Genomic DNA, 12,650 nt, shown 5'->3' on the forward strand with positions numbered 1-12,650 from the left:
AGTCTGCTTTTCTCACGACTAATAGACCCACTTCTTTTAATCTTCCTCCACAGGACGGGTTTTCTAAACTTCTGTTCATTTTCTGTTGCTCTCCTCGGGACTCAATCCAATTCGTCCTCATCTTTCCTAAAGTGTGCGGGGCCCAGAACTGGACACAGGACTCCAGCTGAGGCCTCCCCAGGGCCGAGCAGAGCGGGACAGCGACCTCCTACAACACTCGCGTTACTACACCCCAAAATGATACCAGCCTTTTCTCCAGCTCCCCCTCCCCCATTATTCAAGACAAGGGACACTGGGAGTTTGAGAAACTAAATTCTACTTTATTCTTTTCAAACCAAGATCTAAATGCTAATTCCCAACCCCTCCTCCCACCTCATGCCCAGCTTGGCACATTGAAGCTCAAGCCACACATGCACCCCAGGGAAAGAGGAGCAAGTTAAAGCTGGTAGAAAAGCGCTAACAATCCATGAGAGAGGCATTTGCCCGGCCTCCTCCTCTCAGCAATGGGAAGATGCAAACCCCTCTCCACATCAGTCCTCTTGGAGCTTCATCTGTAGGCCTTCAGAGTTCACCCAGAACTTGTAGGACATTTCCTCTCTCTCTGGGACTTGTGCAGTGAGTTCACAGTTCTCAGACTCAGCTCTCTGGCTTGCAAGGGCAAACAGTGCCCTTTCAAGGCCCTGCTCGCCCCCCACCCCCCCGCCTGTATCTCGCATCTCTGCAGGGATCAGACAGTCACTTCCTTCCCCATTGCAGTCCCTGACTCCTGGAGTGCGTATCCAGCACTCACCCACATTGTTTTTGCTAATAGATACTGGTCATTTTCATTATTCAAAGAAAAAGCAAATCTGATGTGAAAAGAAAATCAGTGAGGACTATTGTGGCAAATTATCATTTCTCTTTTGAAGTCCCCAAGAAATCTGAACTACATCCCGTCAAACTAATTTAATGTCAAATACGTGACAGAACAGCCTTCACCTAAAAGAGAAAAACCCACACTCCAGGGTGGGCTATAAACCACTTTCCCGTTCATGAAGTGAAATCCCAGAGAATCCTAAAACTCAAATCTTGGGAACAAATTTGCCCATTTCCTGCTGAACAGGCTAAAGCGCCTTTCCTCAGCACCGCCGCATTATTTGGCTGGTTATTGACAAAAACTTTATTATCATCATCAAAAAAGAAAGAGGAAAAAAAACCAAATCACCAAAAACTTCCTATCTACAAATGATCTGGATTTGGCTGGAAAAACTGCAGATGCCACTTTACCAATAGCTGGAGCCTGGGCTTGAAGCTCAAACTCTGCTTTGGGTTCATTTCAATTCCCCCTTCAGGAATGGGACATTTTCTTCTCCAGCCCTCAGGGGCCTGATTGAGGATCAAAGAAATCAAAGCCTGGTTCCTAAGCATGGTGGGAAAGGACACTGTGGTAAATGACACACGTGAAGGTGGAGGGGTAGAAAGGGAAAAGGATAAACTCTGCACGGCTTGGGCAGAGGCTGCTCTGTGAGAGAAGATGTGTGAGCTTGATGGGGGCGGGAGGGAATCCCCCGGACTCACCCCGTCCCCCTCAAGTAACACAGAAGTTAAAACACCACATTATTTTGCTATTCCTGCTCCAGCTCATTTAGACTCTATTGAATGCTGGCGGATAAGGGAGAAACAGCACAAAAAAGTGAAATGCTTTTCAGCAGAACCTGGAGCAATGTGAGGCTGTCTGGGAATGAGACAATCTCACTGCGAAGGGGGGACTTAGTGACTAACAATCACTTTGCTAAGGGGGGATTGGAATAAACTGCTCAGGGTCAGTCTAGACTAGAAAAAGGGGTGGAGGAACAAAGGAGACGCACCAGCTAATCCCAACCACTTCTCCTGCCCTAGACAGACGCTCGGAGGCTGATATTATCACTCCCCATTTATTCCCTCTCTGGAAGGCACAGATTTGTCTCAGGTCACCCTAGAAGTTGCTGGCAGCTTTGGGAACAGAGCTTAGGTCTCCTGAGTCCCAGGCCAGTTGCTCTACCCACTAGGCAACGCTGCTTCCCTCTCACAGGCTGTTGCTGCTGTAGCAGAGGTGGGAAATCCAAACTGCCAACTAAAGGCCCTGTGGGAATCAGTCTCGGCTAATGGTGCTGTCTGAATGCAGGGGGGGGGGCAGGGAAAAGGGGCACAGGAGCTGAGAGATGAGGCAGCACCTCTCTACCCCTGTGCTCTCCCTCGCCTCTTATCCCATCATCCCCAAACACTCGATAGCCCAGCACCCAGCTCCCCCTGCTTCCCAGCCCCAACCATTCAATCCCCAGTTTCCTCACCATAGCCCATCACTCTGGTCCCTTAATGGTGGATTCCCCCAGAGCCCAGCGCCCTGGGGAATTCGGGGAGGGGAGGAGTTACCAGCCGCCAGGGACACTCCACATAGAGGAAACAGCTCCAGGTCAGTGGGAGAGCCCAGCCTGGGGGCTGGTGGAAGATGGGGGGTGGGGACCAGTGTGTAGAGTGAAGGTGGGGCCTGGCCTTAGTGTCCTTCTCCTCATCTCCATGGCAGGCGGATACCGGCTGGGAGGGGAAGGGAGAGGGGGGGACTTCAGCCAGGCAGAGGGAGCGGCTGGAGGAGTTTCTCTCTCTCACTTCCCCCATCTGTGGCCCATCAGCTCAGCAGCCAGGGCTGCAGCAGGGAGGAGGGGCTGATGGGGGCTTCTCCTCCTCTGCCTGGGGTTTGCTTAGACCAGGCAGAGCCAGAGGGTCACAGACCAGCTGCTGCTCGGCTGCTGCTGGATCCTCACCCCAGCGATGGGCAGCTGAATCCTTGGCAGCCAAACACCCCTGATGTGTGTGGGAACGAGGAAATGGGTTTGTCACCATGGCTGGCCCCAGTCAGGGCCCTGAGAGAATTTCCCTGCTGTGTGGAGGAGTCTCTGACGTCCAACATTATGTTTGCTCCCGTTGGACCATGTCCCACACTGAGAACATCTCAGAGGTTTCTTCCCTGTGTGGATTTGCAGATGCCTGATACTCCGGGAGCATCAAATTAACCTTCCCCCACATTCAAAGTCTCGCTGTTCTGTGGGTCACTGAAGTGTCAAGTCAAATTGAATCTTTTCCTGCAGTCAAGCTATTCCTAGCATCTCTCACCCTTGTGGCTTCTCTCATGCTTGGTCAGCGCTGAGCTCTTACTGAAGCTTTCCCCACAATCGAGGCATTTATAATGCATCTTTCTGGTGTGGATTTTCCCATGTCTAGTAAGATTTGAGCGGTAACGGAAAGTTTTCCCACACTCAAGGCATCCATAGGGTCTCTCTCCTGTGTGGGTTCGCTGATGTGTAATAAGATGATCACTCTGACTAAAACCTTTCCCACACTCGTGGCATTTAAAGGGTTTCTCTCCCGTGTGCACTCGCTGGTGCAAAATAAGCCTGGACTTGTGTATGAAGCTTTTCCCACAGTCAAAGCACTTATGGGGCCTCTCTCCTGTGTGGATTCTCTGATGTCTAGTAAGTTTTATTCTGTCAGGGAAACTTTCCCCACAGTTGAGGCATTTATATGGTCTCTCTCCATGATGTTCTCTCTGGTGTTCACTAAGCTTTGACTTCTGAAAGAAGCTTTTCCCACAGTCCAAGCATTTATGGGGTCTCTCTCCTGTGTGCGTTTTCTGATGTAGATTAAGGGTTGATTTCACATTGAATCTTTTCCCACACTCCTGGCATTTATAGGGTCTTTCTCCTGTGTGGATTCTCCTATGTCTAAGAAGTCCTGTGCTCTCACTAAAACATTTCCCACACTCAAGGCATTTATAGGGTCTCTCTCCTGTGTGGGTTTTCCGATGTGCATTAAGGGTTGATTTCAAACTGAAACTTTTCCCACACTCGAGGCATTCATAGGGTCGCTCTCCAGTGTGAGTTCTCTCATGTTCAATAAGTGCTGCATTTTGAATAAAACCTTTCCCACACTCAAAGCATTTATAAGGTCTCTCTCCTGTGTGGGTTCGCTGATGTGTAATAAGCTTTGAGTTCTGAATAAAACTTTCCCCACACTCATGGCATTTAAAGGGTCTCTCTCCTGTGTGGATGATCTCATGTCTAATAAGCCCTGAGCCCTGAATAAAACCTTTCCCACACTCACGGCATATATAGGGTCTCTCTCCTGTGTGTACTCTCTGGTGTACAGTAAGCCTTGACTTCTGCATGAAGCTTTTCCCACAGTCAAAGCATTTATGGGGTCTCTCTCCTGTGTGCACTCTCTGGTGTACAATAAGCCTGGACTTGTGTACGAAGCTTTTCCCACAGTCTAAGCATTTATAGGGTTTCTCTCCTGTGTGCAGTCTCTGGTGTGTAGTAAAGCCTGACCTCTGACGGAAGCTCTTCCCACAGTCCAAGCATTCATAGGACTTCTCTCCTGTGTGGGTTCTCCGATGTGTAAGAAGGTTTGCACTGAAATGGAATCTTTTCCCACACTCAAGGCATTTGTAGGGTTTCTCTTCATTGTGACTTGTCTTCTGGAGGGTGGTTTCCTTGGGATCCTTCCATGCTCCATCACATTCAGAGGATTCATCCAGTTTCTTCCTGGGATAGTTTCCCAGCTGCATCTCTGATCCGTGTTGATCTCCCCAGGCTTCTCCCTGTTCCAAGCACTGGGAAAAATTCCCATCAGCTCTGCTCAAAAACCTCTCCTGTGGTTCCACTTGCTCAGGACCTTCCTGCTGCTGATTCTCCTCTTTGTTCTCACTCACTGTCCTATCACCTGCAGGGAGAGAGAGAAGCCAGATAGGACTCACTGCCTGTGCCGGGGGGAAAGGACAGGAAGAGGAATAGCAAAGAGGGAAAACACAACACAGTGACTGTTGGGGAGATGGAGACACTGGATTCTGTCTCTGCATCCCACCCCAACACTCCCAGGGAAGGAAAGTCAGGGAGGAAATTCCCGACAGTTAACAGGATGGGTGGGAAGCCGTCACTGATATTTTCCTTGATGATACGACACCTGCTGACTGCAGCCCTGACTTGGGTGAGACGGGGCAGAACTGGGGGCTCTTGCTCATGGCACATTTCAGAGTCCCAGCTTTTTCCTTCACTCACCAGATGTTTCTGTCTCAGTTTCCCTGACTCCTCACCTGTGCAGGTGCCTCTCGGGCTCACACTTTCCTCAGAGGCCTGGAGATCTGGGACCCACGGCTCTTCCCCTCGTTCCAGCTGGGAGATCAGGTCAGGTTTGGGAACGGGGAATTCTGCTCAGGGAGTGAAATCAGGCAAGCTCAAGACACATGGAGCATTGGTAGAGTATCTGTCACAAGGAACATTCCCTGAGATTAACCTGACCCTACATGGGACTGTGGTAACTCAGAGCCCTTGGGAGCAGCAGATATCCGAGGCCGTGGAGGGGTTGTTACCCCCTCACTAGGAGGTCTCAGGGTAGATGCTCTGGGGGACATGCTGACACACACACAGTTTGGGTGTTAAACTCCTGCCTATTTCCAAGCCTGCAGCACCGAGAGCCCTCCCCACGGATGGAGCAAGGTGAACAGTGTGTGAAGGAGAAAAAATACAGGCAGGACAATCCCCTGCTTCTGGCTCCTGGGCAGCTGGAGAGACGGGGATTAATTGGCCTGTCCATTAAGTTTCTGACTCCCCTGTTCCCTTGAATGGGGTATGGAGATGCAAGTCTCTCTCACACTGGCTTAGGCACCGACTTCCCCTCTTTTCCGTGGGTGCTCAACCCCGCATCTGTCCCTGTCCCTGCCTCTACCCACCCCTTCCTCACCCCCATATCAACCCCTTCCCCGAAGTCCCTGCCCCAACTCCGCCTCCTATCCTAACTCCTTGCCCAAATCCCGGTCTCGGCCCCGCATCCTCCCGAGTGCACCATGTTCCCATTCCTCCCCCACCCCACCGAGTGTGCAAACCGGTGTATGGCGGGGACCCAGCACGCTCGGGGGAGGAGGAGGTAGGGCAGGGGAGCTTTGCTGCCATAGGGTGCAGAGCACCCACGGAATTGGGGCCTATGCACACTGGAGCTCTGAACTATGCGACCCTCCTCCTCCTCCAATCTAACTGACCAGAGAAGATCCTGACCAGTGTCAGATACGGAAACCTCACAACCTCCAATAGCTGAGGCCACAGGAATCTCTTACCCAGCGAGGTCACTGTCTCATGGTTCTCCTGCATGACGTCCCTGTAGAGGGTTCTCTGAGCAGGGTCCAGCAGAGCCCCTGCCCCTGGGTGAAATACTCAGAAACCTCCTCGAAGGTCACCGGCCTCTGAAACAACAAGAGTCCCTCACTCAGCGCCTGCTGCCCCAGCCACAATCCCAGTAGTCATGAGGGAGAAGACCCAGAAAAGCAGAATCCCATCACAACCCTGCCCAGGGCAAGGAGGCTTCAGGGGGTGGGAGGTGAGAGCTCCTTGTTCCCCAGCACACGGAGCAGGGCAGGGTCTTCTCATTTCCCACACACCTGCCAGCCACAGGCCGATACAGGAAGCAGAGCTCTGAGCAGGGGACAGGGACAGGAATCCCAACAGCTTCCCTGCGTATTTCACAGCAGCCTCTGGCTAGTGGGGTCAGGCTCCAGCACTGGGAGTCTGGTCAATTTTCCCAGCCCTGCCCAGGGGGGTGTTTCCTGGTTCAGAAATGGGGGAATGTCCCTCCCTCCTCCCCTACATGCCAAAGGGCCTATTCAGAAAATTAGGCTCCAAGTTGAACATGCCCCAGCGGGTTTATCACACCCTGTCCCCTCCCCCCTCTACAGAAACTCCCCCTGCAGCTCCCTGAAAATCCCCTACCTGAGCTGGCTCCATCACAGCCATTTCCCTTCCCTGTCCCCTGGAAGACGGGAGGATCTGGAGCCACAGGTGGACATGATTCCTCAGCCTGTCAGGGCGATGGGGGAGGTTTCAGAAGGGGCTTGAGTCCATTTCACACCCTGATTCCCCCCACGCTCTCTCCCTGCAGAGAGATGCTCTGGACTTTGCCACGGTGGGAAAACCCTCAGTCACTTTATTTCAACACAGGCCCAGCCCTTCCCACCAGCACTGAATCCCTGAAACCCTATTTTACCCCCCACCCCAACCCCCAGGACAGAGTCACTAAGAAATGCTAGAAAAGAGCAGAATCAAAGAAGCCACTTTGGGGGGTTCCCCCAACACTGGCCCTGAGGGCAGCACATCCCCCCAGCAGCGCGGGGTCTAGGCAGATGCAGGATCTGGCTTCTCCTCTGTCAGCTCCTCCCCTTCCTGTCTCCTGCAGGGAATGGATCCGGGCAGGACTAGGAGCTGGGAACCTCCCTCCCCACTTCCTGCTCCTGCTGCCCCTTTCGGTCTCACCCCTCCCCTTCCTGTCTCCTTCCCTTCCCCCCTGCCTGGGAGAACTGGGGACTGTCCCGTTCCCAGGACGTTGGCTCTCCAGGGTGAGCCTGGCTGTGTCACTGGGGGCAGCACTTCGGGGAGGCAGGCACAGGGGGAGCCCCTCCCCCCCGGTACAAACTCACCAGCAGGTCCCTGAACGGGGCCCTTTCTGCAGAGTCACTGTCCTGCCCGGCCCCAGCCCTTTCCCCCGGGTCTCCCCATCCCCTGCAGGCTCCGGCTCAGGGGCTGGTGTGGGCAGAGCCCGGGGCTGCCCCAGGGGCTGGTTCCACCCACCCGGGAAAGCTGTGCTCTCTCCCCTCCATCCGTCGGACACAGACGGGGGTTAATGAAGGTCTCCCCTTGGCAAAGACCCTGCTGTGGGAGCAGTAGCTGCTCAGTCAAATCAAAGTGCAGATCAAAATGCAGGAGGCAGCTTCCAGGCCCTAATATCATGGCTAAGGCCCCCTTAAGAGTCACAGATATTTTTAGTAAAACTCGTGGGCAGGTCACAGGCTGTAAACAAAATTTCATGGCTCATGATCTGTCCATGACTTGTATTATACCCCGGACAAAATCTTGGGAGTGCTCGGGGGAGAGGGTATGGGTGCTGGGGAGAGTGTGTGTGGTCAGGGGGATTGCCCGGAGGGGGGGAAGGGAGGAACTGTGGGTGCTAGCAGCCGGGGAGTTTTGCGGGTGATCGGGGCAGCGGTCTAGGGGGCGCTGTGGGTGATTGGGTGGGAGCGGCCCAGGACCCCCGCTGGTGCTGGGGGGCAGAGTTGGTAGGGCTCCCAAGCTCCCTACCCGGCTTCTCAGAAGCGGTGACATCTCCCTCCCTAAGCTTCTAGCTTCCATGACCTCCTGTGACAAACTCACAGCCTTAATCATGAGCAGTCAGAGACAGACACCTGCCTTCTCTGTCTGATTTTGGACCCGAACACTCTGTCAAAAAGGGATCCTGGAGACTCCAGTCAACACCACTAACCGGCCGTAGACTGGTGACGGGGCTTGCAGGCTCCCAGCCAGCCTCTGCGCCATGTGGCTCTGGGGTAGCAGCCAGCATGTCCGGTTCCTAGGCTTAGGGACGGCAAGGGGGTTCTGCGCACTGCCCCCACCTCCCACCCACAGGCGCAGCTCCCAGTGGCCAGCAGGGTCAGGGCAGGGGATGAACTAGCACTCGCGATTGCTCAGCAGGTGGCTGTTGAGGGATCATGGTGCGTGCTTCTCCCGCTGCTGCCGGCCCTCTTCTCCTCGCGCTGCTCCTGTGGCCAGGCTCCAGCTGCGGCACCTGCCCCTGCAGCGACCCCACGGTCTGTCGCCCCATCCCTGGCACCCAGGATTTCGAGGTATAGAGCCTCATCTCCGAGCGCTGGGAATGGGGCTGCTGGAGTGGAGGGGAGGAGAATGAGACCAGGGCCGGCCTTCTGGGTGAGAGAGGAGAAGGGACCTGAGCTGCAAGGGGCAGTTGGGACGACCAGCGGAGCCAGGTGACTTCTCAGGAGCAGGGGTGCCCCTCCTCCCCTTTCCTCCACTGCCCTGTGCAGCCACCACTGCTCCTGTCCCCCGCCTCCTTCCTCCCCAGAGCCCCCAGCCACTCGGACTGGGAGCGTCCTCCTCTCTGCTGTGCGGGGTGGGGGGAGGCTGATGTTGGGGTGTCCCGCTCCCATGTACCCAATTTCCATTAAGCTGGGGTGACGGGACAGGGGGAACCTGTGTGTGCTGCTCCCATGGGCGGCGAGTTCTATGGGCCCAGCTCCGGCACTGTATGAAGCAGGGCCTCTCCCTCAGCCCCGCCTTCCGTCCCTGCGCGTCCCCCCCACACCGCCCAGGCCATTTAAAACAGCCTGGGACCACCACTCACCACCGGCTGCCAGCCCCTCCCCGCAGCCCCTGTGTCCCGCCCCAAGCAACCAATGGGAAGCTGTGGGGACAGTGCCTGGGGGTTGCTACGCATGGAGACCCCCGGCCTGCCCTGCCTAGGAGCCTCAGGTAAGCACCACACTCCCCTACCCTCTCCCCCCGCTTTTCCCACACCCCCGTCAGAAACACGCAGCTAAAAAGGGTAGCATAAAATCCCTTCTTTACCTGTAAAGGGTTAAGAAGCTCAGATGACCTGGTTGGCACCTGACCAGAGGGACCAATGGGGAAAGAAGATACTTTCAAATGGGGGGGGCGGGGGAGAGGCTTTGTTCTGTGCTCTGTGACCCTTCTCTCTAAAGACAAAGGGAGAAACTAAGCAAGTATTCCTGTTCCTAATGAAATGATGCTATTTCTGTAATATCAGATGCAAGTAATAGCAAGGAAATGCGTTCCAGTATCTTTTGTTTTAGCTTGCGAATTTTCTATATGCTAAGAGGGAGGTTTATTCCCGGCTTTTTGTAACTTTTAAGTTTTGCCTAGAGGGAAATCCTCTGTGTTTTAACTCTTCTTACCCTGTAAAATTACCTTCCATCCTGATTTCCCAGAGGCGTTTCTTTTCCTTTTTCTCTTTGTAATAAAAGTTCTGTTTTTAAGAATCTGATTGGTGTCCTAAAACCCAAGGGGCTAGTCTGTGCTCACCTTAGTTACTCTCAAGCCTCCCCAGGAAAGGGGGTGAAGGAGCTTGGGGGATATTTGGGGGAACAGGAACCCCAAGTGGTTCTTTTCCTGAATCTTTCTCTAACTCACTTGGTGGGAGCAGCAGTACTGTCTAAGGACAAGGAAGAATTTGCGCCTTGGGGAAGTTTTTAACTTTAAACTGGTAGAAATAAGCGTAGAGGGTCTTGCAGGTCCCCACCTCTGTACCCCAGAGTTCAGAGTGGTGAGGGAACCCTGTCACCCCTCCTCTGGCCTGCACCCCCCCTACCCACACACCCCCTCCTGCCCCCAAACTCCATCCCAGAACCTGCACCCTCCAGTCCAGCCTCGTTCCCATCAGCCCCATAATTCCCCCTCTGCCCCGATCACCCTGCATCGCGCCAACCTCCCTTCAGTGCAACCACCGCCCCTGCCCCCCTCCTGCCCCCGCTCCCAATTCCCCTGACCTCAAACATCCCTGTTCCCCTCAGTCCCCCCTTATCTGCACCCCCAGCATCCTCCCGGCTGCTCGCCCGCCCCCCCCAGCTGTCTCTGTCCCGCCCCCCGCCCGGCCGGGCTCCCCCCGCCCCGCCCCGCCCCCACCGGGGCTGGCGGCAGCTTTCCCGGGCCCCGGGCGGGAATCGCAGCCAGCTCCGCGGGGAGCAGCCTGGGGCCAAACCTCCCCCTGCAGCCCGGGGGTGCCGGGGGGGCGGGTCTCTCTCACCTTCCCTCCGAGCGGGGCCCCCCGGGGCAGGGCCGGGCCGGGCTGGGGGCTCTGCCCTGGGAGAGGCTCCTGGGGGAGCAGCGGGACGGGCCCTGCTGGAGATTCCCCTCTCCCGGCTGCAGCCAGAGCTCCGGGCTCCCAGCACCAGCCGCCCCCCGGGGCTCGGGGATCTCGCCAGGAGCCTGGGAGCCAGAGTCACCGCAGCGGCTGCGAGTCACTTCCTGCCGGCGCTCGCTGCCCGGAGCCGCCTCCCGGCGGCTCCTGGGTCCTAGCGATCAAACCAGCGCGCTGCAGCCTCTGCCCCAGCCCCAGCAGTTTCTCCCAGCGCTATGTAGACATCCTGCCTAGAAACTACAGGATCAATGCGGGGCAGTGGTTTCCCCAGGCATTGAAATTGGGGCGGGGGGGGGGGGTGTTCGAATTTACAGGGGGGTGTCAGGACCAATGAGATAAATAAAAAAAGATTTGAATAAAGTAAATGTTTTTTTCAGATAATGCAAATTTAACATAAGAATAATGCAAGTTACACCAAAACACATAACAGCTTTAGATTTCTAAAAATATATACATTTAAAAAAAGTATTTAATTTAAATTGACTTTTGAAAAGTAAGCCATCATGGCATAAGAGGAAAGTCCTCTCATGAATCAGTAACCGGTTAAAAGATGGGAAACAAAGGGTAGGAATAAATTACACTGGTCTACAATTTTTGAGAAGTCGTCTGCTTCAGAGATAAAATGTGCTATTTAGTATGTATTTTGATGTGCTGAATTCAAATATGACAATTAAAACAACTGATTGGCTACTGTTTCTAAGGTATTTAAGTTTTTACATTTGATGTCTATGTATATTGTGTAGATAGTAGAGTTTTAATCATAAATTGTAAACCTAGGTCTTTTCATGTGTTTATGGTTGCTTTACATGATAATATTTCACCTGTCCTGTTTATGTAACACTTTAAAAATCAGCAAAAGGGTTATATAAATAAAATTTATTATGAAACAAAAGGCAAAAAACTATTATGTACATAGTTAAGTCCTATTCAGTGTCTACTCGGCGCTTCTTGGCTAGTCTCTTGTATTCATTAAATGGAGCATCTCTTGTCACTGTCCAGCAATAGTCTGCAAGCACTGATGGGCTCCATTTGCCCTGATATCATTTCTCTATTGTTGCTATGTCCTGGTGAAATCGCTCGCCGTGCTCGTCGCTCACTGCTCCGCAGTTCGGTGGAAAAAAAATCTAGATGAGAGTGCAAAAAATGTATCTTTAGTGACATGTTGCAACCAAGGCTTTTGTATGCCTTGAGGAGGTTTTCCACCAACAACCTGTAGTTGTCTGCCTTGTTGTTTCCGAGAAAATGTATTGCCGCTAACTGGAAGGCTTTCCATGCCGTCTTTTCCTTGCCACACAGTGCATGGTCAAATGCATCATCTCGAAGAAGTTCACGAATCTGAGGACCAACAAAGACACCTTCCTTTATCTTAGCTTCACTTAACCTTGGAAATTTTCCACGGAAGTACTTGAAAGCTGCTTGTGTTTTGTCAATGGCCTTGACAAAGTTCTTCATCAGACCCAGCTTGATGTGTAAGGGTGGTAACAAAATCTTCCTTGATTCAACAAGTGGCGGATGCTGAACACTTTTCCTCCCAGGCTCCAATGACTGTCGGAGTGGCCAGTCTTTCTTGATGTAGTGGGAATCTCTTGCACGACTATCCCATTCGCAGAGAAAACAGCAGTACTTTGTGTATCCAGTCTGCAGACCAAGCAAGAGAGCAACAACCTTCAAATCGCCACAAAGCTGCCACTGATGTTGGTCATAGTTTATGCACCTCAAAAGTTGTTTCATGTTGTCATAGGTTTCCTTCATATGGACTGCATGACCAACTGGCATTGATGGCAAAACATTGCCATTATGCAGTAAAACAGCATTAAGACTCGTCTTCGATGAATCAATGAACAGTCTCCACTCATCTGGATCGTGAACGATGTTGAGGGCTGCCATCACACCATCAATGTTGTTGCAGGCTACAAGATCACCTTCTA

At 53.2% G+C, this 12,650-nt stretch overlaps 1 protein-coding gene and 1 long non-coding RNA gene across 5 annotated transcripts; both read right to left on the reverse strand.

The window, feature by feature from the left end:
• Positions 1–299: 299 nt before the first annotated feature.
• LOC120383892 (zinc finger protein 2 homolog) lies at positions 300–6,175 on the reverse strand. 4 transcript variants are annotated; one of them, XM_039502208.1, is made up of 3 exons: positions 6,122–6,175; positions 5,105–5,218; positions 300–4,734 (listed from the first exon to the last, which is right to left on the reverse strand). In XM_039502208.1, exons 1-3 carry the CDS (start codon positions 6,153–6,155, stop codon positions 3,116–3,118), a joined length of 1,767 nt encoding a protein of 588 aa, XP_039358142.1. In that variant the 5' UTR covers positions 6,156–6,175; the 3' UTR covers positions 300–3,115. The 4 variants fall into 4 exon arrangements, with proteins under 4 accessions (XP_039358142.1, XP_039358140.1, XP_039358141.1 ...); XM_039502206.1 differs by having other exon boundaries at positions 300–4,776; XM_039502207.1 differs by having other exon boundaries at positions 5,105–5,221; positions 6,122–6,165.
• Positions 6,176–6,198: 23 nt separating this feature from the next.
• Positions 6,199–10,663, reverse strand: LOC120383997. Its single transcript, XR_005588584.1, has 3 exons — positions 10,609–10,663; positions 6,771–6,858; positions 6,199–6,247 (listed from the first exon to the last, which is right to left on the reverse strand). It is a non-coding gene; the product is annotated as an uncharacterized LOC120383997 (long non-coding RNA).
• Between the last annotated feature and the right edge of the window lie 1,987 nt (positions 10,664–12,650).

This window comes from Mauremys reevesii, linkage group 15, assembly GCF_016161935.1.
Source record: "Mauremys reevesii isolate NIE-2019 linkage group 15, ASM1616193v1, whole genome shotgun sequence".
In the NCBI taxonomy this organism is placed as follows: domain Eukaryota; kingdom Metazoa; phylum Chordata; order Testudines; family Geoemydidae; genus Mauremys; species Mauremys reevesii.

Bases quoted from the DNA above. Each gene is read 5' to 3' on its own strand.
- LOC120383892 (XM_039502205.1), bottom strand. From the start codon at position 6,155: ATGCAGGAGAACCATGAGACAGTGACCTCGCTGG. The intron at 5,222-6,121 runs GTAAGAGATTCC...TCACTCCCTGAG, and splicing joins TGAGACAGTGACCTCGCTGG to CAGAATTCCCCGTTCCCAAA. The intron at 4,777-5,104 runs GTGAGGAGTCAG...CTTTCCCCCCGG, and splicing joins CCCGAGAGGCACCTGCACAG to CACAGGCAGTGAGTCCTATC.